The 20,220-nt window shown below is 35.9% G+C and overlaps 2 protein-coding genes across 2 annotated transcripts in view; one reads left to right on the forward strand and one right to left on the reverse strand.

Annotated features, from left to right (window-relative positions):
- castor2 (cytosolic arginine sensor for mTORC1 subunit 2) overlaps nucleotides 1–2,478 on the forward strand; it is a 41,585-nt gene extending 39,107 nt beyond the window's left edge. The window contains 2 exon segments of the mRNA NM_199780.2: nucleotides 318–412; nucleotides 533–2,478. Of these exon segments, the coding sequence (NP_956074.2) occupies nucleotides 318–412; nucleotides 533–598 (161 nt within the window). The 3' untranslated portion in view covers nucleotides 599–2,478.
- Nucleotides 2,479–3,161: 683 nt separating this feature from the next.
- The window catches only part of rcc1l (RCC1 like), a 30,230-nt gene continuing 13,171 nt past the window's right edge, over nucleotides 3,162–20,220 (reverse strand). Inside the window, 7 exon segments of the mRNA NM_001082803.1 lie at nucleotides 3,162–3,384; nucleotides 3,838–3,923; nucleotides 4,543–4,716; nucleotides 10,161–10,248; nucleotides 14,409–14,590; nucleotides 14,773–14,857; nucleotides 16,974–17,025. Of these exon segments, the coding sequence (NP_001076272.1) occupies nucleotides 3,307–3,384; nucleotides 3,838–3,923; nucleotides 4,543–4,716; nucleotides 10,161–10,248; nucleotides 14,409–14,590; nucleotides 14,773–14,857; nucleotides 16,974–17,025 (745 nt within the window). The 3' untranslated portion in view covers nucleotides 3,162–3,306.

Here is a 20,220-nt window from a genome sequence, read left to right on the forward strand (position 1 = left end):
ATTTTTATCATCACATGACCTTTTTATAATCTGCATATTGGATTTTTTTCGGTTAAAGTGTTTCCATTGTAGTTTATGCACATCTTATCAAATAAAAGGTTATTCTATTCCATTAAATGCAGTTTCCAAATTGATGTGCATCTTGGTGTTTCCATCATCTGATTTTTTTTCTTTTTTTTATGCGCATGTCCAAAATGTGCATAAAAATAGGTGGATGAAAACGTAGCTATTGAATCAATGCACTTACACTTGGGAAATAAACAAAATGAAAGCATGTGCATTTTAATTCCTAACAAAAGCTGTTTGTTTTCTAACAGATGAATGTGGCATTGTGGCTCAGATATCTGAACCGCTGGCGACCGCTGACATTCCAGCCTATTATATCAGTACCTTCAAGTTTGATCACGCTCTGGTGAGTTTCAGCGTACACATATGACCACCGCAGCTGACCCCTTCCAATATCTATCTTCTTTTGTAGTGTCATCTGGAGAATCTGATTCTATTTTTTTCTAACCATCTTGTGTTCACCCAGGTTCCTGAGGAAAACATCCAGAGCGTGATCGGAGCCTTGAGGACCAATGAGAGCACAGGACAGTGAAAAAGCATTCACGTCCCAGAAAAACATTTAGGTTTCTAATGTCAAAATTTCTTAAAGTGCCAAGAGCTTACCTGAGGACTGCTTCTGGGGGGTGGTAAAGGGAGATGGATCTGAAGGGGCGGGCTTTCTAGGCTTGCAGTCAGTATTGAGCAACATCACTTCCTGTCCATTTCCTGCAAACAAACGAAAATATCCCGAATCCACAGAGGGTGTGAATCCAGTGTTTGTTCTCTTCTTTCTTCTGCTCATCCACTCCTCCTCTGCAGCAGCACATCATTTTATCATGCAGGGCAACAGGGCCTGGACTTGACTAACCGTGATGTATTAGCGGCAGGTGCTCCTCCTAGAGGACGCAGAATGTACTCCAATGTTTCCCCCTCCTCACCCCCTCTCTTTTCCTTGCAGTGCCAAGACATGGAGCATAAACAGACTCCTTGTCTAAAACGGGATGTTTTTTGAGATGTGATTTGATGGTTCATGGGTTGTTTTTAGAAATTGTTTAGTCACAAGATCAGCCTCTGAACGAAGCTTGTCATGCTCATTTGAAAAGTTTCCCTCCTATTTTTTTGTTTCGTCTTACCTCAATCCTATATTCACTTTACAATGCCAAGTGGTCATGAATTAGTTGTTTTGGCCCTCAAAGTACAATCAATGTTTTAGATATTTTCATTTCCGTTCACTTCAGACCAACTTGGCTGTGATTGTGCGCTGAGGATTCAGGTGAGGTGAAACTATCCTACACTTTGTTCAGGTTGTAGTCCACGGATCGTGCAGTTTACTGTATCATGTTTTTAAACGCTCATTGTTTTGTTTTTTTATTTCACCACTATTTGCTCTTTGAGTATTTGGTGAAGCTGTCTCGGAGGAGACCGTCGGGGGAATTGAGTTGGTTTGTTGAATGTTAGAGACTGGCGTCAGTTTAGGCCTTCAAGCTCCCCCTCGTCTGCACTTTATTTAAGGTCTATCCTACAGATCTTACTCTTCTGATGTGAATACCGGGGATGAGTATCGTCCTCTTTGAAGGACAGGACACTTGTTGCTTTTTACACAGGAATGGGTGTCTTATCATTTATTTTTTTTTCCACAGGCTTTTTTTTTTCTGTCAGCTCTGAAGCATATATTTATCAGTGTTAAGAAAGGGGTGATGTATTTGTTCTGACAATTAAAGAGGTGAAATGATGTATCTATTTTTTTCTGCTTAGTTTGTGTTTAGGTTTGAGTTTTAGTCTTTGTTATTTCCGCTGTTGAACTGTTTTCTGCAATGTACAATGGGGGTTTACACCATGTGACTGCTAGAACATGTGCCAATTGCAAATTCATGAAGACATTTAGTGATTTTATAAATGATTTCTGACTGCATATGGAAGTGACTGATTTGAAGAATTTGTTTCATTAAGCTGAGTGATTTACGAGTTCGAGCAATCCATTTTGGACTGCGTATCTGCAGCAGAACATGTTCTGTCAGACAGAGCTGTTGATGTTGAAAGTACTAAAAAATCGTACCGAGACCTGCTTGAAGAGGTGCTCTCGGTACGCTTTCAAACGACCCTGGAGTGGTTCGTTTATGGTAAATGTGATCCACACTAAAACAGACCCAACCACAAAAAGTACTGTGCCTTGTGGACTAATCCAGCTGCTGTAGTCTGATGTGCTGTGCATTCTGGGATATGGAGGAAAAATATTTGTTGACAGCGCTTTATCAACAGAAAGAGAGAGAGGGAAAACATTACCTGATGGATCGGTGGTAATACTTCTGCAAGATGACCATGTCACAGTTTAGCTAAAATTCACGCCTCCTGAAGTGACGTGCAATGCAAAACATTGTTTTCCAGCCCTCAGCTTTGCTTCCTTCTCGAAATGTATAGTCTGTCTAAAGTGATCTATGCAAACTATATAGTATACTATCCGCTTGTTAAGTGTGACTTCACGCGGAGCGGCTTCCGGGTCCAAGCACTCTATTCAACTGAATGGGGAGACTCATGAAATGGTAATAATAAACATTTACAAAGCGATTTAAGACTTGGATGATTTAGATCGCAGTATATATGTTCATGCCTAATATCCGATGGCCAGAAAGTGATTAATTTTTTTTATAAATTGTTAAATTTTTGGTATTTGTTATGCAGCAAGCCCAGAGATTGTTGTGTACACTATGACTTTATGTATAATTAACTTTAATGTGTGATAGGAATAAAAAGTGATCATTAACGAATGATTTTCCACTCAAGTGAATGGCGGCTTGAACCCGGAAACAGTATTACATACGTCACAAACACGTCACCACTTAACAAGCGGATTAGCAGGGATTCAATCTGTCAGCACTCAGTCACAATATATAAAAAGTGACATTTTGTGACTGACTTGTGTTTACTTGTGGAAGTTCTTTGGCATTTTCCTGCACGTGAATTCTGACCAATCGATAAGCAGTTTAGGAATTATCTTCAACAACATCTGGCCAATGGGAGATGTGGATTTTGTCAGATGAGTGCATTTTGGTTCTTTTCATCTGGTTCGGACCAAAGCCAGCGGTGAGGTGTGAAAACGACCCAAAGACGGCAGAAAATGCAACAATGTATCATTTATTTCCCTTGAAACACAAAATGAAGCAAATTACAGATGTGCAAGCACCCTTACAGAGGTGCCTTTAGTCCAAATCTGTGCAAAAATAATAATAGCTGACATAAAGGACAAGATTTCCTAGAACAGTCTTATATGAGGGATTTGACCAGCGCCACCATGTGGTCAACACCGCAGGCAACATCAGTCACATGGCCTGGTACAGTCACCTAAAATACAAGGATTAGTATTAAAATAAAACTTTTAATGTACTTCAGTGGCATGTACACATATATATACACACACAAAAGTCAGAATTATTGGTTAATTAGGCAAGTTATTGTAAAACAATGCAGTTCTGCAAATAAAGTAAATAAATAAAGCTTAAAGTGCCTAATAATTTTGACCCAAAAATGTTTTTTTTTTTTTAAATTAAAAGCTGCTTTTCTTCTACCTGAAATAAAACAAATAAGACTTTGTCCAAAAGAAAAAATATTATCAGACATATTGTGAAAATTTCCTTGCTCCATTAAACATAAATTGGGAAATATTCAAAAAAAAAATTTAAAAAAGAAAAAGTCAAAGGGAGGCTAATAATTCTGACTTTAACTGCGTGTCTGTGCGGGTGTGCACACACACACACAACCCAACTGTCAAGGCATGCAACATTGTTGACTCCTTACCCTCCATGGAAAATACTGGTCATCATGTTTCCCAATGCCGAGACATCCTCGCACATTCTTACCCCAAACAAACAGCTCACCTCCATCTGAAAACAATATTCATGTAGAAATAACTCAGCCTCTCTCTGCGGGCAGTTGGCCAGGAAACAGGCTGGATTTAATACCAACACGGTTATGCAAGCATGTCGAGCAGGTGTTTTGAAGAGAATATCAGCACATCCACAAGAGACTATATGGAAGAATCTCATGTATGAAATGTGTTTTATTGTCAATGTATGAATAGCTAAGCAAAGCTTTAAAAACAAGACCTTCCCCAACTTCTAAAGTTAAAAAACAATTAGTTGTATGTAACTGACTTGCAGTTTTAAAAGAGAGTCAGACATACACACACTCCCTCTTTTCAGTTTTATGATGCAATAAATTGTACAGATAATGGAGAAAGAACTATTCAGCACTGAAATGAAATGGGGGCTGTTGAATCTGATTGGCTGATGAACATTTTAATGTGTAATTATTTTCAGATAACTTACAGCTAAACGAAGAGCGCAGTGAACAGGAGATTACCATAAATTAATTACATAAATTACCATAAAGTAATTCATTTTGTCATTTGATGGAAACATGATATAATACAAAATATAGACTTGATTTAAGCATACACCTTTTAAAAAATCTAAATATTAAAGCAAAAAAAATTACGTTTACCTGTGACAGCAGCAAAGTGACTGAGTCCACAGCGGATGGACGCAACCTTCACTGTAGGGTTGAACTCTGACCTTCCGAAAAATGTGGCTGGCACTCTTTCTGGAATGGCAGACTCTGAAAGTTTGGGTCCTTTCCCCAGAATTCCAAAACCCCAAACAAACACATCTCCATCCTCTGCAGAGACAGAGAGACATAGTTACTGATCATTGAGTCTCATATTGTTCTTTTCATGATCATAATTCATAAAGTTTCTATTTTTATGATGTGAGCAATACATTCAAACCTTGGTATTTGAGCTAGAGAGCAGTTATCGATGCTTAAGGAAACATCAGATGGAAAGATCTGAATGATGACATTCCATATCAGCAACTGCATGCTTCAGTTTACAGTCACATTTTTCATTGAATCGTTTCTTCAAGTGATTCTTCAAAAATGCTGATTCATTCATCCAGGAACAAACCATGAAAATAAAAATGTTCAGGGCCCTATCATACACCCGGCGCAGTGTGGCGCAAGGCGTGGCGCAGTAGTCTTTTGGTAGTTTCAGCTTGGCGCAGGAGTCGTTTTGAGTCGTTGCGCTACGCTGTTTAAATAGCAAATGCATTAGCGCTCATTTGTGCGTTCATAGGCGTTCTGGTCTAAAAAGGGAGGCGTTCTGAGGCGCACTGCTGGCGCGTTGCTATTTTGAGTAACTAAAATAGATTTTTCATTAGACCAAAACAAACCCGGTCAAAACTCCTGCGCAGAGTTGCACCTCGCTTACACACTGCTTAATACGCACAAGAGAGCAATAGGCAAATATCTTTACATTTGAAGAAATGTAAATATTAAGGATATATATAGGATATAATAAGAATAGATATAGAATATAAATATAAAGGATTAAAATATTACAAAACATTATTTTCTAGCCTACATAAGTATGAAAAATCACTGCTTTTATGTCTTCTTCATCTCCGGAGGCTTTTTCAGTTCATTCATAACAATTTGCTTTTGTATAATGTTATTATTATTAGCAGTATTATTTATTATATCCATATTTATATTTGTTTTATTAAAAACAAGCTTAGATTTGCCCACCTGTCAGGTTTTAGACCATATGGGGCACAGCATGTGTTTTAGGATATAACTCAGGTTTTTGAGCACACTTCGTTATTATTGTTCATTTATTCGTTTGCTGGAAATTAGAACTGAATTTAGAAATAGTTTTGAAACGAATATTTGCGCTTAACAAACGCAATTATTTATTTATACACTAATTTATGTCTATGCGTAAAGGTTTCCCTATCCAAGGGCGAAAGTGAAAGTACATCCATTGTCTCTCATTCTCACGCAGTAGATGCTCTGTTTAAAAGTTTTCTGTTAAAAAAAAATTGTTAACTGTTTGCTAGTGAAATGCTCATTTTTTCCACTTAGTTTTACTTTGCGTCCTGTAAATAGCGAATGCGCTTATGGCGCGAAGCAGCTGGCTCTTAAAGGGAATGGGAGATGAGACTCTAATTGGTTTATTCTCAAAACACACCTACTGTATAACTCATTAAGAAAATAAACTCTACCTTTTTAGACCATGCGCCACGGTGCAAAGCGGATTTTCCCGTCCTTAAATTAGCAAAAATGCGTTCTGACATGCCCTGAAAGTGTTTGTGCTCTGCGCATGGACCGTCAAAATGGAGCCCTCAGTATTTGTGTATGAGGCGCCGTGTAGGGTTTATATCAAACTTTGCTTATCAATCACATACATACAATAAATGCATACACAGCTATAAATTACTCAGCTATACACCTATATTACTGGATGTTCAAAACGGCACATATGAAACTTGAGAATATACACAATAAACTCAATATATGTATATGCACCTGTAACTCTCACATTTGAATGTAAACTCCATGGTTGCATAAACCAAAAAACACCCGTGCAAACATACAAAATAAAATTCACAAACATATACAAGTAGTTGTGCATATACATATTTGTAAATGATTTCATATGTGTATATGCATGAATTCTCAGTGTGAAAGGAAGTCATTTCTGTTTAAAAGGAAGTAGTTTAATTTTAGCGTAAAAGTCTTTTGAGCATGTAAATTAACAAAGTTATCAAAGATTAGTTATTGAATAAAATATTATCGAAGTTATTGCAAAGCTTAGGAAACAGAAATAATGCGATTAATAGAGGTATTAGATCTGTAGAATAATGAAAATAGATTATGCTAATTATATATATATATATATATATATATATATATATATATATATATATATATATATATATATATATATATATATATATATAAAGATAACGCTAAGGAATGCTCCAGCAAAATTCAAAGCTTATTATGCAATTCAATTATTGGGTGTTTTAATCAATGTTTTATGTACTTGACAAGCAAAGTTTCATTTAAATCCTACACAACGCCTCATATTTATCTATACAGCACACACCGACCACTTTATTAATATATAGTACCAGGTTGCCCTAATCCTTAGATTCAACAAGATACTGAAAATATTCCTCTAAGATTTTGGTCAATTTGCTCTTCTGAACTTTAGCATAAACAAGGCATTAGTGTCCGCAGAACTGGATATTTTCTCTTTTTCAGACCATTCTCTGTAAGCCCTAGAGATGGTTGTGCGTGAAAATCCCAGTAGATCAGCAGTTTATGAAATATTCAGACCAGCCCGTCTGGCACCAACAACCATGCCACGTTCAAAGTCACTACAACCTTCTTTCTTCCCCATTCTGATGCTCGGTTTGAACTGCAGCAGATCATCTTGATCATGTCTACCTGCCTAAATGCATTGAGTTGCTGCCATGTGATTGGCTGAGTAGAAATTATGACAGGTGTACCTAATAAAGTGGCCAGTGAGTACATATACACACATTTGAATACACACATTTATATACGCACACACTTATGTGGGTAAAATTTACAGCACTATAAAGAACCTCTAAAATATTGACGATGTTTGCAATTAATACTGATTTTTTTAAAGTCTTTAAGACACTAAATCCAAGGAAGTCTGCGTCAGTTGCAATCATTAGATTTTGACTATTTAAAATACAATAAAAACTTATTTTAGTAACTTATTTAATTGTACAGACAACTCACACATTTTAAGGTATTAAAATAATATACTAAATATTTAATGTGTATTCATTTACTTATATATTTCAGACATAAGTTGACAGTTCCAACTCAACTAATATTATCTAACAACCATTATATTTCTTAACAACAAAAATATAAGTACAGCTGTTTTTATTATTTCAGGTCCATTATTCAATATAAACATGTACAAGTTGTAGAAATTAACAATAATACCTCGTATTTATAATCAGGACTTAACATTAACAACAGCCAAATGCAGGTAGATTTCAGCTATGGCGGGTTAGACAGTCACTCCCGTTAGTCACTTTGGCTAGCTGAAAATAATTTTTAAATTGTAGTTCTCTTAAAAGCTATAAGGATGACCCAATATGCATGCAAATGTGATCTTACAATCGAGAAACAGCACGACCAAAAAATAGCGTTCGCGCGAGCAGAAGAAAGCAGATGAATACCAAATGAGAGGATGAACACTCGCGCCAACAGCTGATGTGATGCACGCGACTGTTTAAAGCGTGTGCGCGCACCTGTTTCCTTGCTTGAAGCAACCATTGACCAGTTCTTCTTCATATAGACCAGACAAAAAGTTATGCTAATGCATCCACAGTCTTGCTGCTTTCAGGAGCTCCAAATGTGTTTTTTTGTAAGCAGAACCAGTTGCTTTCGCTTTGAACAGATTATAACAGTGTGATCATCCTTTCATTATCACACACAGTATGTTTTAACCTGCTTTCTTTTGCTTATGGTTATTTTTGTTTACATTGTGTAATTATCTTTTTTTTTACAACAACATTGCTTTAATATGAGATTAACTCAGTTTAGTTATGATCTGAGAGACCTTTAGCGAGGACAGCTTACTGTGCATATGTTTGATACATGACAATAGTTATTTTAAAAGTCAATTGTTTTTCTTAGTTTTTTTATATTTAGCTTGTTTTGACACGTTTAAAATGTGTGGCTAAGAAATAATTATTGTTTGGTGTGGTTATAGAGATAAATTTGGTAAATCCTTAATTTTGAGTTCTGAAAAGTGACGTGAAATAAAAACTAATTGCAGTATAACACTGACACCATGACCCATATGCTCATACACGACACGCAAAACGTGAAATGAATGAGAAGGCATGTGGACAAAACACAAAATCTAAATCAAATAATTTTAGCATGTTAAAGTCATATTTATGCATATAAAAAATGTTTTCCCAACGACAAAATTGTGGCTAGTAGTGATGGGAAGTTCGGATCATTTTACTGACTCGGATCTTTGAGTCTCGTTCATCAAGATGAACGAATCTTTTTTCGAGTCATTTCGTTCATTTGGTTCAATTTGCCAAAATATCATTAAAATGTTACGAATTGCTTCGAAACACATCTACAACTAGCCCAAAAGGTTGCTTACACGACAAATAAATCATAAATAGAATATTATAAGAAGCAGAAAATAATAATTCAATGTTTACCTGCTCTCTTGTCTATGAAGGCATTTTTGTCTGTTTGCTCAGCTCACCTCTTCATGTCTTCAAATGTCAGGGGTTCATTCACGTTATACTAACAGCCACATATAATCTTAATCAATGCACAGTCTAAGCCAATAGGAGCCATGATCGTTCGTTCATCACGTGACAGAATGACTCAAACGCGAGGACTCGAGAGATGAACGGATCAATTCTTTTTCCGGCTCTAAACGCGTATGATTGGCCCGTGATGAACGAGTGACTCAGACCTGATCGAGGACTCGAGAGGTGAGCGGATCAATTCTTTTTCCGGCTCTAAATGCATATGATTGGCTTCTGCCAATGTGATGAAGACTTGAAATTAACGATACTACCTGCACAAATGTGTGCACGCGCTGATAAACGAATCACTCCCTGAGAGGACTCGTAGTTCCTGAGTCATATTGAAGATTCGTTCAATATGAACGAATCATTCATGAACGACCCATCACTAGTGGCTAGTAACATTGAAAAACTACTAGCCACTGTCGCTGGTGATCAAAAAAAAGTTAATGTCAAGCCCTGTTTAAAATCATTTAGATGCATTTTTCATTAACATAACCAATGTATCTGAAAAACCCCTTAATTAAAGTGTATCCATAATACTGTATAGACTTTTTTATTTAATATTGTAACAATGCATTTGAAACCTCAGAGGTTTCTCTAATAAAAAAAACTAATAATAATAATAATCTTTAATGTATAATAATATACAGGTGTAACATTCTCTGCTCATTTTTAGAAATATTCACAGCATTTATAGATCAATATAGAGTCAACAATAGAGTATCATATCAGTAACTGAAATAAGCTGAATGGATGCCCAGCAGTAAATATAAAAACTGAATTGAATTTTAGATCCTTGACTACCTTCCTTCTCTCTGTACAAACTTAAAACACTCTTCTAAAATGTGTGATATTTGTATATTTTGGGACAGCTCTATAAATAAAACAGAACTGGAATTCCTGATTATGTCATGGTGTTGTGGTAGAACTGCCAAAAGTCTCTGATCTTACCGTTGAGCACAGCCACCTGTGTTCCTCCACATGCTGCCTGTCTGATTCGACCCACACCCTTCAGCGGCAGCAGACGAGGAGAGCTGATCTGAAAACATGAGGTAAAAAAATGTAGGGAAATGACTCTTTTTAGGAATGGACATCATCGGTTCACTATATTCAGCAAGTGAGCTATGGTCTGGAGTAACTCTACCACTCCACAAGGTGCACAAACTGAGCAAGCCTCTCTAAAAAAAAAGAGGAATCCAGCCCTGCTTGTCATTAAACAGATACTTTTTCAAATAATACAAACACATTTCAGCTTAAAAGCCTTCCTGTGCACATAAAACACATCATACAAAGGCATTTTAATAGGTACATCTTCACCTTGGATCACCCATTCACAAATTACAACACCTGACAATACATTATGTCTTTGTATGGTGTGATGAAGCTGACACACTGGATTGATTTTGGAATTAGTCACTGCTGTGTGTTGATAGAAGCCCCGGTCTTGCTGGTGCTTAATAGACAAAACAGATGACATTGTGTTTATAATCTAAAATTATTCTAGTTTAACTTGACAAAAACTTTTTTAACTAATTTAATTTGACAAAAACAGCATTCATGTGATGCAGAAAAACAAAAAACAGTGAAAATGTATGTTTTTTCCATGCCACTTTCAGCACATTTTGGTTTTACCACAATTCTATTTTAGTTTTAGGCTGTCTGTGATGGTAATCCCATACTACCTCTGTAATATTCAGGTCTGGACCCTGTAGAGGCCATTTCATGACTCTGTTTTGTGGCGCTGCTTTCTCTCCAAATATGATTTCAGTTCGTTAACAGCGTGTTTGGGAATAATGATAGCAATCATTATATTAATAACTAAAATGCTGAAAAATAGAACCATTGTCACTAGGTGGGATTCAATAGAAACACAGACTTTTGAATAAAATCCCGTAATTCAAGATTATTTAATCCATTAAATCAAAACTGAAAACAAATCTGTTTAGCTGTGCCTTTACAGAATAAGCACTGTGCTACGTACATAAGATCGCATTGTTACGTCTTTCTTTTCTCTTTCATTTCTTTAAAACCAAGCGGCAACCTCCCGCTCTCCATTGTGAAGCCAATACAGAAGTAACTGAAACTGCAAATCATCGAAATTCTGCTAGTCCTGGCTCCATAATAGAGCAGATTTCTATTGAGCCCACTGTTAAAACGGTCAACTTTACAGCAGAAAAAAAGGTGTTTACAAAGAACAATCTTGGTTCATATAGCTAATATTCCTGTGAGGGGGGTGATTTTTTTTAACTCATCTGTTTTGTTTATATTAAGTTATATTAAGTCTGCATAATTAAGGGCGTGGCCACTTGAGTGACAGTTAGGTCTCGCTGTCACCTTCACCTTAATCTGGCTGATTAGCTGCTGAACTCGACATATACATCTGAGGTCGCGTTAGACTTTCTCATTGTCCGTCATTTTGACGGAGGGTTGTAAAAATTTCGTCATAACCTATTATTGCTCGTTATTTAATAAGCATATTTTTAATAGTTTTTTTCATTCATATTTTAATAATGAACTTGCACGACGAGCATATAGGCTAAATTATTCATTTACTTATTTGACAAATGAACAAAAACTCCTATCTGCCTTAACTCCTATCTTCCTTCTGCGTTGACCTGAACTGGGTGCTTGCCTGTGCGTAATCAAACGCATCAAGGGAGACTGATGCAGAGGCAGTTGTCATTAAATTCTGTGTCTTTGCCTCGGAAAGTCGACTATTCGTGACCGGAATTACTAGTCCAGCGTTTTGTAGTTAGGAAACATTTCTCCTAAGGCTGTGATCAATACTAAGTTGGCTGGATTCTCTAAATATGGGATTTCCCGATCCTGCAAGCACTCGTTTCACCGGGAAAAAATACTACAGCGCGCGCTTTTTCTGCACCCCTCTGCATCCGGTAGTGCTCACAACGCACTCAAAAGCACCTGACCTGCTTGCTGCCGCTTGGTTAGCTCTTAACAGCTATCGGCGACTGAGGATTTTTGTCTGTTTGTTTTTCATCGTCCACTGCATCACTTCCTCTTTTTTTAACCTTTATTTTTAATATCACAACTATTTGGCGGTTCAAAGAAAATTCTCAAACTCAGCTGCTGTGACATTTTTCCAACTGTGAGCAGCGGTGACAAAGAGGAGACAAAACAAGAACAATCGCCATCAGCTGGAGAGGAGTGGGAATTACAATTAGCTACAAATTACAATAGATCACCCTCAGCATAATCCATCAAAATGACGGATCACCTTCAGATTTGACGGAATGACGGAAAATATTTGGTTAACGCGACCTCTGATATACATCATATTTTTGTGTTGTTTTATGTGCACTTAATTGTGCTCACAAACCATTCACGTAGACTCCAGTGAAATTATATACTTATACTATATCTGTAAATGTATTTGTTTCATTTAAGATCATTTATCATTTATTTTTTTCTTTAGACCTGTAAAGCACTTCAGAATCTGACAGATTGATTAGCTGTAAGCTCTAGAACAGTCCTCTGAAGTGTTGTCATACAGTGTTATGCCTGGATTTCATCAATAGTCTTGGATTTACTAACACAGACTGTTATTAAAGTGTAATTTGCGTTTTCCTCCAGTAGAAAAACGTCATAAGAACAAAGGTTAGTGGCTCAATGTATCACGACGGTGTTTTTAAAAGTTAACAACCAAGCACAAGTGGTCAGAACACAAATGAGTCGCAGGTAATGAAGTATTAAGCGTTTCTCTCAAAGAAAAGCCTGTCTAAGCAAAATGCTAGCTGGCGTCTGTAGCTCTGCTCACTTTGCCCTTATTTGGTATCTCCCTGTTGGAGCGATAATGCGCAAACAAAATGGCGCCGGTCGGCCACGCCCACTAGTAGCTTCATTTGCGCCCTTCAGAAACCTACGGGTGATGTCACGGATACTACGCCCATATCTTTTACAGTCTGTGTTTAACACATTTTAATCTGTTCTATCTACTTTTAATGATTTTTATTCTCTGTTGTTTTTTTTTTTTCTTTTAAGCACTTCAAATTACCATTGTGTATGAAATGTGCTATATAAATAAACTTGCCTTGCCCTGCTTTGTCCTGCTTTGCCCTAATTTGCCAAAAAAATTAAAAAATACGTTTTACGCTTTGGGTTTGTTTTGGACCAAACAGGGTTAACGCAAATAATGGAAGATGGAAACACATTTGCCAAATAAACTCTAACATAGCTGTCATTACACCCATGTACACCATAGCTGCGTCCCAAATCGCATACTTATGCACTATTCTACGCCATTTTATAGTATAAATAGTGTAAGTAGTGTGTTCACACTGAAAACTTTAAAAATTATAAGTGCACTTTAATTACCCGGATGATGCCCTCATTCAGCTGCTAAAATGAAGTGTGTAATGATGGACACTTCACGCACTCATCGACCGCAGGTTTACTTACGTAGCGGAAGGGGCGGAGCTATCGCATGCACATGTTGAACAACTTTATTTATTTTGGATGGTGAAAGCAAAATTCTCCTACGAGAGTGATTATAGCGCCTCCCGATGGTAAATGCGGCAATACTCACTGCAGGTATTATTTAATAATTAGGTCGTTTATTTCACTGATTTGGCAACCGTCAAACGTCATCAGGGACACGGTTTGAATTTCCACTTAGTAAAAAAAACATTAGTGTGCCATTTAGGACGCCACAACAAACATATACTATCCTGTTGAGTGTGTAAGTGCATAAGTACATAGTGCATGAGTGCATAGTGTGCCATTTTGGACGCAGCTCATGTCTCCATTATACTTGCTTCATTCGACAGTCTACTACAGTCAACCGCTCTAACAACTTGATGGATATGTAACTAATTCACATTTTTCCTTGGCAAATGTACTTCACGTTAGAATAGAGACCCTGGTTCAAACCTCAAACCAGAATTGAGCCACCAACAAGTTTCACTGAAGCCAGCAAGCACTCGTTCATCATTCATCATCTCTTTTACTTTTATATTTCGCATAAAAAAATCAGACCAAAAAATAAAAACAATCTAACTCTAACCTGTAAATTCAGGTTGTATTGTAATAAAGTCAATGAGAAATAGCTTTATATAGTGGGATTATAACCTAATTAACAAAACAAGAAACGTAATGGTGGCTTAAATATTGTGTATGTGATGCAGATAATTCTATGACAGTGAACAGTTCCTTCAGTCATCTCTGTGTTCTGCTCATCTTTACCTGTGTGGACTCGGTGACAGAAGCCAGCTGGAGGTACTCAGAATTCCCCCACCCGAAAACCTGGCCATCTGTAGACACTGCGAGACTGCAGTCTCCATACGTGGCAACCTGCTGAACTGTGACCCCGGCCATATCTCCTCCTACAGGCACTGGACACGAGGCCTTGTTATGATGACCCAGACCTGAAAATAAGAGATGCATTAAAACACTGTGAGAAGGGTCACATGGTTGCAGCTATGAGTCACAGACTGTTGTCAGAATAGATTTTTTCTGGAAAACACCTTTAGGCTGATTTCATAATGCTGTAGAACAAAAAGCGAGACGGAGAGAAAAGAGGTAATGACAGACGGAGGCTGAAACAAACCTGTTTGTCCATCTGCCCCCCACCCACAGGCAAACACAGAGCCTCTGTCTGTCAGAAACAGACTGTGGTCCTGTCCACAAGCCACCTACAGGACGACAGGAGAAAAACGGCTCAAGACAATCTCACAAAGACAAGACCAAAAAGCGTAACCTAGAAGGGGTCATACTAAATAAAAAACGAATTAAAAAATGGGCAACACTTAATAATAACTGCACACTATGAATCATTTATTAAGCATTAGCATCTAGTGAATACATTATTTGTTAAGCATTAATTCTACATTAATAATAATCATGCAGAGTGAGTTAATAAATGAATAATATTTATCTATCTTATTATTTAGGCATATATTAATGGCTACTTTGTATGTTAATAAATGCTTTATGTTTTGTGACCTAATTTAAAGTGAGGATTATTTATGCTTTCCTGTTTCAATATCTCAGTCACTGATTGGCTGATCAATGCTCTTGATACATCAGCGTAAAGCAGAGAATCTCACCTTTCCATTGATATGTAATTCATCTGGATAGGTTGAAGTTATCATATTTTCCCGAATTTTGGAATATCATGACAATAATTTGTTGCGTTTGGCACTTACAAGACACAGCAGGGGTTTACTGATTTACTGAAAGTTTATACTTTATGATTCAATCGAAGACTGTTAGATATGTGATTGTAAATCAATAAAAATAACGATGGATCCTTATTATTGGGAATGAGAGCTTTAATTTGATGTATTACTTGCCATTGTGTGTCTAATATTAGCGATGTGAAAAATATGCATACTGAACAAAGTACATAATCAGGGGGGGGTTGAGATATTATACATCGAGTGTAAATTAAGTGTAAATAACTTCGTTGCAGTACAACAAATATTAAAGTGATGAGCATCAGTTGAAAATAGACATTCTAAGCTTTCACCCAGTAGGTCATATGGTGTTATTGATGCAGACAGACCTTTTAAACCTATAGTTATTCTCCCGATGACGTCATTTTGTCCCCGGTACCGGGCACGCAGAGTTTAAGTGGTTAAATTTGAAAAAAAAAAAAGGACTAGGTGTGTTTATTTCACCCCAATATGACAGTCTATGCACTATATCTACACAACTCTGTCCAAACAGCTTTAAAAGTAGATTTTTCACCATAGGTGCCGTTTAAATGACTGGTTTGTAAATAACACAGTACTTCATTTAGTAATGAAAAATAAATCATTAACAAAGTATGAAAGTACAATTATTAAGCACATTATACATGTGGTTGTAAGTTAACAATAGAGCATTTGTATCTGCAGTTATAAACTGTTTACTAACATTTATTAATGTAGAGTTAATGCATTTGAATTCACTATTTGCTAATGCTTAATATTCATAGTGTGTAGCTATTATAAAGTGTTGTCAAAATGTATTGTGCTGGTTGAAAGTCTCTTCACATTCCAATTGTTATGATTAAAGTAAATGATCTAAATGTATTTTTATATTCTGGGTAAGGTATAAAACTACAAAATGTTCGTCTAATTAAAATTTGTCAGTCTACAATCGCCGAATCAAAACTTTTTAAAATCCTGAATCAATACTGAAGTTAGTTTTGCACGCTGTAGGCTGAAGTACTTCTGTTAGACCGGTAATGCTCTGTGTTAAAACTTTTTTAGTCACGCAGAGCTGATGTAGAGTGAGTTGTTATGAATGGGTTATATGCACAGAAGTGTTGTTCAGCCACTGAAATCTCCCAGCGAAAGATTGATGCGACTATTTTCAGTTTATAAGTCATAAGGACCCTTTACAGCAGTGATAATGTAGATTTTAATTTAGTTTAACAACAAAACATCAGTGACCAGAAAGTTTAGAAAGTTGAGCATCTGTTGACTTCCACAGTAGGAAAAACAAATACTATATAAAGTCAATGGTTACAGGTATTTCTAAATATTTTTGTGTTTAAACTGTTGACAGTGAAGACAGGATTTTCATTTTTGAGAGAACTGTCCCTTTATATTAAGATAAGTATTATGAATTAAAAGATTGATCTTGGGGTTTGAGAAATGATTATTTATAATAAATAATTCAAGAAATTGAGATAATAAAAAAATCATATCAGGCTCTACATACGAAGCATTTAAAACAATGAACCACCAAAAAACCTGTATGAAAATCTTCACTACAAATATGTCTACTGCAACAGTAATAATATTTACTGTTGTTGCATACCTGGATGACCCGACTGTCAAAACCCTCAATCTTGTGAACAACATGACTGCCACTGTAGGGGACAGAGTAGAAGACAGCAATTAGACAGAATTCACAAAGCTTTCAGAAAGAAAAATTACAATCACCCAATGATTCATAGCAAGGAAAGTGAATCTCATAATCAGTAGATACATACAGTTGAAGTCAGAATTATTAGCCCCCCTTTAAATGTTTTTTCTTTTCATAAATATTTCCCAAATTATGTTTAACAGAGCAAGGAAATTTTCACAGTATGTAATATATTATATTGATTTTTTTTTCTTCTGGAAAAAGTCTTTTTTGTTTTATTTTGACTAAAATAAAAGCAGCTTTAATTAAAAAAAAAAAAAAAAACATTTTAAGGTCAAAATTATTAGCCCCTTTAAGCTATATTTTTTTCAATAGTCTACAGAACAAACCATTGTTAAGCAAAAACTTACCTAATTACCCTAACCTGCCAAGTTAACCTACATAACCTAGTTAAGACTTTAAATGTCACTTTAAGTTGTAAAGAAGTGTCTTGAAAAATATCAAGTCACAATGTCTGAAAAGTAACTTACTATAAGTAATTTAAATTAATAATTTAGAAATTATAAGTAATTTAATATAAGTAATTTAACTGCAAGTAATTTAATACTAATAACGATTTGATTTAATACTTAAATACTAAAAATGAGTTAAATACTAAATTTGAGTTTAAGTTTTGTTAAAAAGAAAAACATTAAGACTTAAAATTAAACAATATATTTGGATATTCACAACACATTTCTCATCTCCCACATGGCCTCCAGCAGTCTTTGTCTTTAGGCATGATTGTGGCCAAAAGGCTTTTGCTTCGACATTGGAAGTCATCTTCACCTCCTACATTTCAAATGTGGATTGCAGACATGACTTCGGTAATACAGATTGAAAGACTGAGAATTTTGAGGACTCATTCTATTGAAAAATTTCTCAGTGTTTGGGGTTTATTTCTAAACTATCTAGATGAGCAAACCAGCCACTCAACCTCTGATGATACTTCAGAGACTTAATTTACTTATTTTACATATTTAATTATTTAATTTTACTTCTTTATTCTATTTTCTGTTGTCACTTGCTAAACTGTGATGTCATTGTTATTTGTTCATTGACTCATTGTATGGGATTTGTCCGAGACAGTGCCTAGTGTTGTGTGTGTTTGTGTATGTGTGTCTTTGTGGTTGTTCTTAAAAAATCCAATAAAATACAATTATTAAAAATTAAACAATATAAATATGATGAAAAATCATTTTTTCTAATAATGACACCAAATTTCCTACTTTCAAAAGTATTCAAATATATTTTAAAAACACTGCCAAGTTTCTAAAATATTCAATAGTATCTTAAGCATGCGAGTTGACGGAAAAAATAAACTTAGTTGAAAACTACGGAAAATGTCTGAATAATAAAAAATATATATTTACAATAACTTTATATTTATACCTTTAGCATTAAGGGCATGTCTGAATCCACTTGTGCTATTTTAAGGACGGAAAAATCCGCTTTGCGCCGTGGCGCATCATGGTCTAACAGGGTTTAGCTTATTCTCTTAATGAGTTATAGGTGTGTTTTAAGAATAAACCAATCAGTCTTATCTCCCATTCCCTTTAAGAGACAGTTGTGTCTCGCCGCGCCCTTTGCTATTTACATGGCGGACTTTGTAAGTGTAAAAACTGAACACTTCCCTAGAGAGAAAACAGTTAAACAGAGCATCTACAGCGCGAGAATGAGAGATGAGCCTCCTCATTCTTTACTTTCACTTTCACTCTTGTGGATAGGGAAATGTTTTGTACGCACAGACATACATTAGCCTACATAATTAATTTTGTTTGTTAAGCGCAATTTTTTTTCACAACTTTTTTTAAATTCAGTTCTAATTTCCAGGAAACGAATAAATGAACAATAATAACGAAGTGTGTTCATAAAACTGAATGATAAATATGGATAACAAATAATACTGCTAATAATATTAACCTTATACAAAAGCAAATTGTCATGAAACTGAAAAAGCCTCCCCGAGATAAAGACATGAATGCAGTGGTTTTTATATTTATGTAGGCTAAATTTTTTTTTTTTTAATATTTTAATCCTTTAATTCTTTTCCATTTGTAAAGATATTTGGGAATTGCTGTATATCCTGTGTGTATTAAGCAATGTTTAAGCGAGGCGCACAACTAACGCGCTCTGCGCTGAACTTTAGACCTCCTCTCTGCTGGTCTATTGAACAGACTATTTTAGTCCCTCAAATAGCAACACGCCAGCAATCCACCTTAACACGCCTCCTTTTTTTAGACCAGAATGCCTATGGGCGCACATTAGAGCCCAAATGCTTTTGCTATTTCAACAGCGAGGTGCAAAACGTCAAACGACTCTTGCCCCGAGCTGAAACTAGCAAACAACAATTGCGTCGCGCCATGCACCGGGTGTATGACAGGGCCCAAGATCGCTATAAAGTTCACATGCACACAAACGCATGCACACACACGTTCAGCATTGCACAGTAAATGTGACAGGATACACGTTAATATCAACTGCTGTATGGATATTTTAAATGTTTATGTAGAATAAACCCGATTAAAGTCCACAAACCGGAATTGAAGCATCTTCTTTTATAATTGTTCTGACACTATGTGGCTGTGGTGATGAATTACGTTATGATTTTAATGTATTTATTACAAACGCACTTTTAAAAATGTTTTTGACTTGCAAAAGTTTTAAACGGTCTTGTGTACTCGTGTTCTCGTGTAACGTCATCATTAACTTTCAAAGTTCAGTTCCAATACTCAAGACCGCACGAACGGAGGACGCGTGAAACTTCCCGGACGTGTTCTCGATATCGAGGACGCACCGATGCAGCCTTGAGCACCGAACTCTCTCTAGAAGTGCCAGAAGTCATGGCAACTGGAGGTGGAAAGCGCAGCATTTTATATAGGTTTATTATTCCTTTATTATTATTATTTATTATAAGTTCAGAGATATAACTTATTATCTCAGGAGTTTCCCTAAATAAAAGGTAATATGGTAATATTGTAAAACGGTGATGATTTGGCAAAATATGATAATCTTAATAAAGGCATAAACACATTGAGGGGGTTTATTTATTGAAATTCATATTAAAATCTGTTTTATTTGTATTGTGCAACATATATTTATAATGTTTTTATGCATAGTAAATATTTTGGAAAGGGAAAAAACAATAAATCGTTGTATA

The sequence above is a fragment of the Danio rerio genome, chromosome 5, assembly GCF_052040795.2.
Source record: "Danio rerio strain M-AB ecotype USA chromosome 5, GRCz13ab, whole genome shotgun sequence".
Taxonomy (NCBI): domain Eukaryota; kingdom Metazoa; phylum Chordata; class Actinopteri; order Cypriniformes; family Danionidae; genus Danio; species Danio rerio.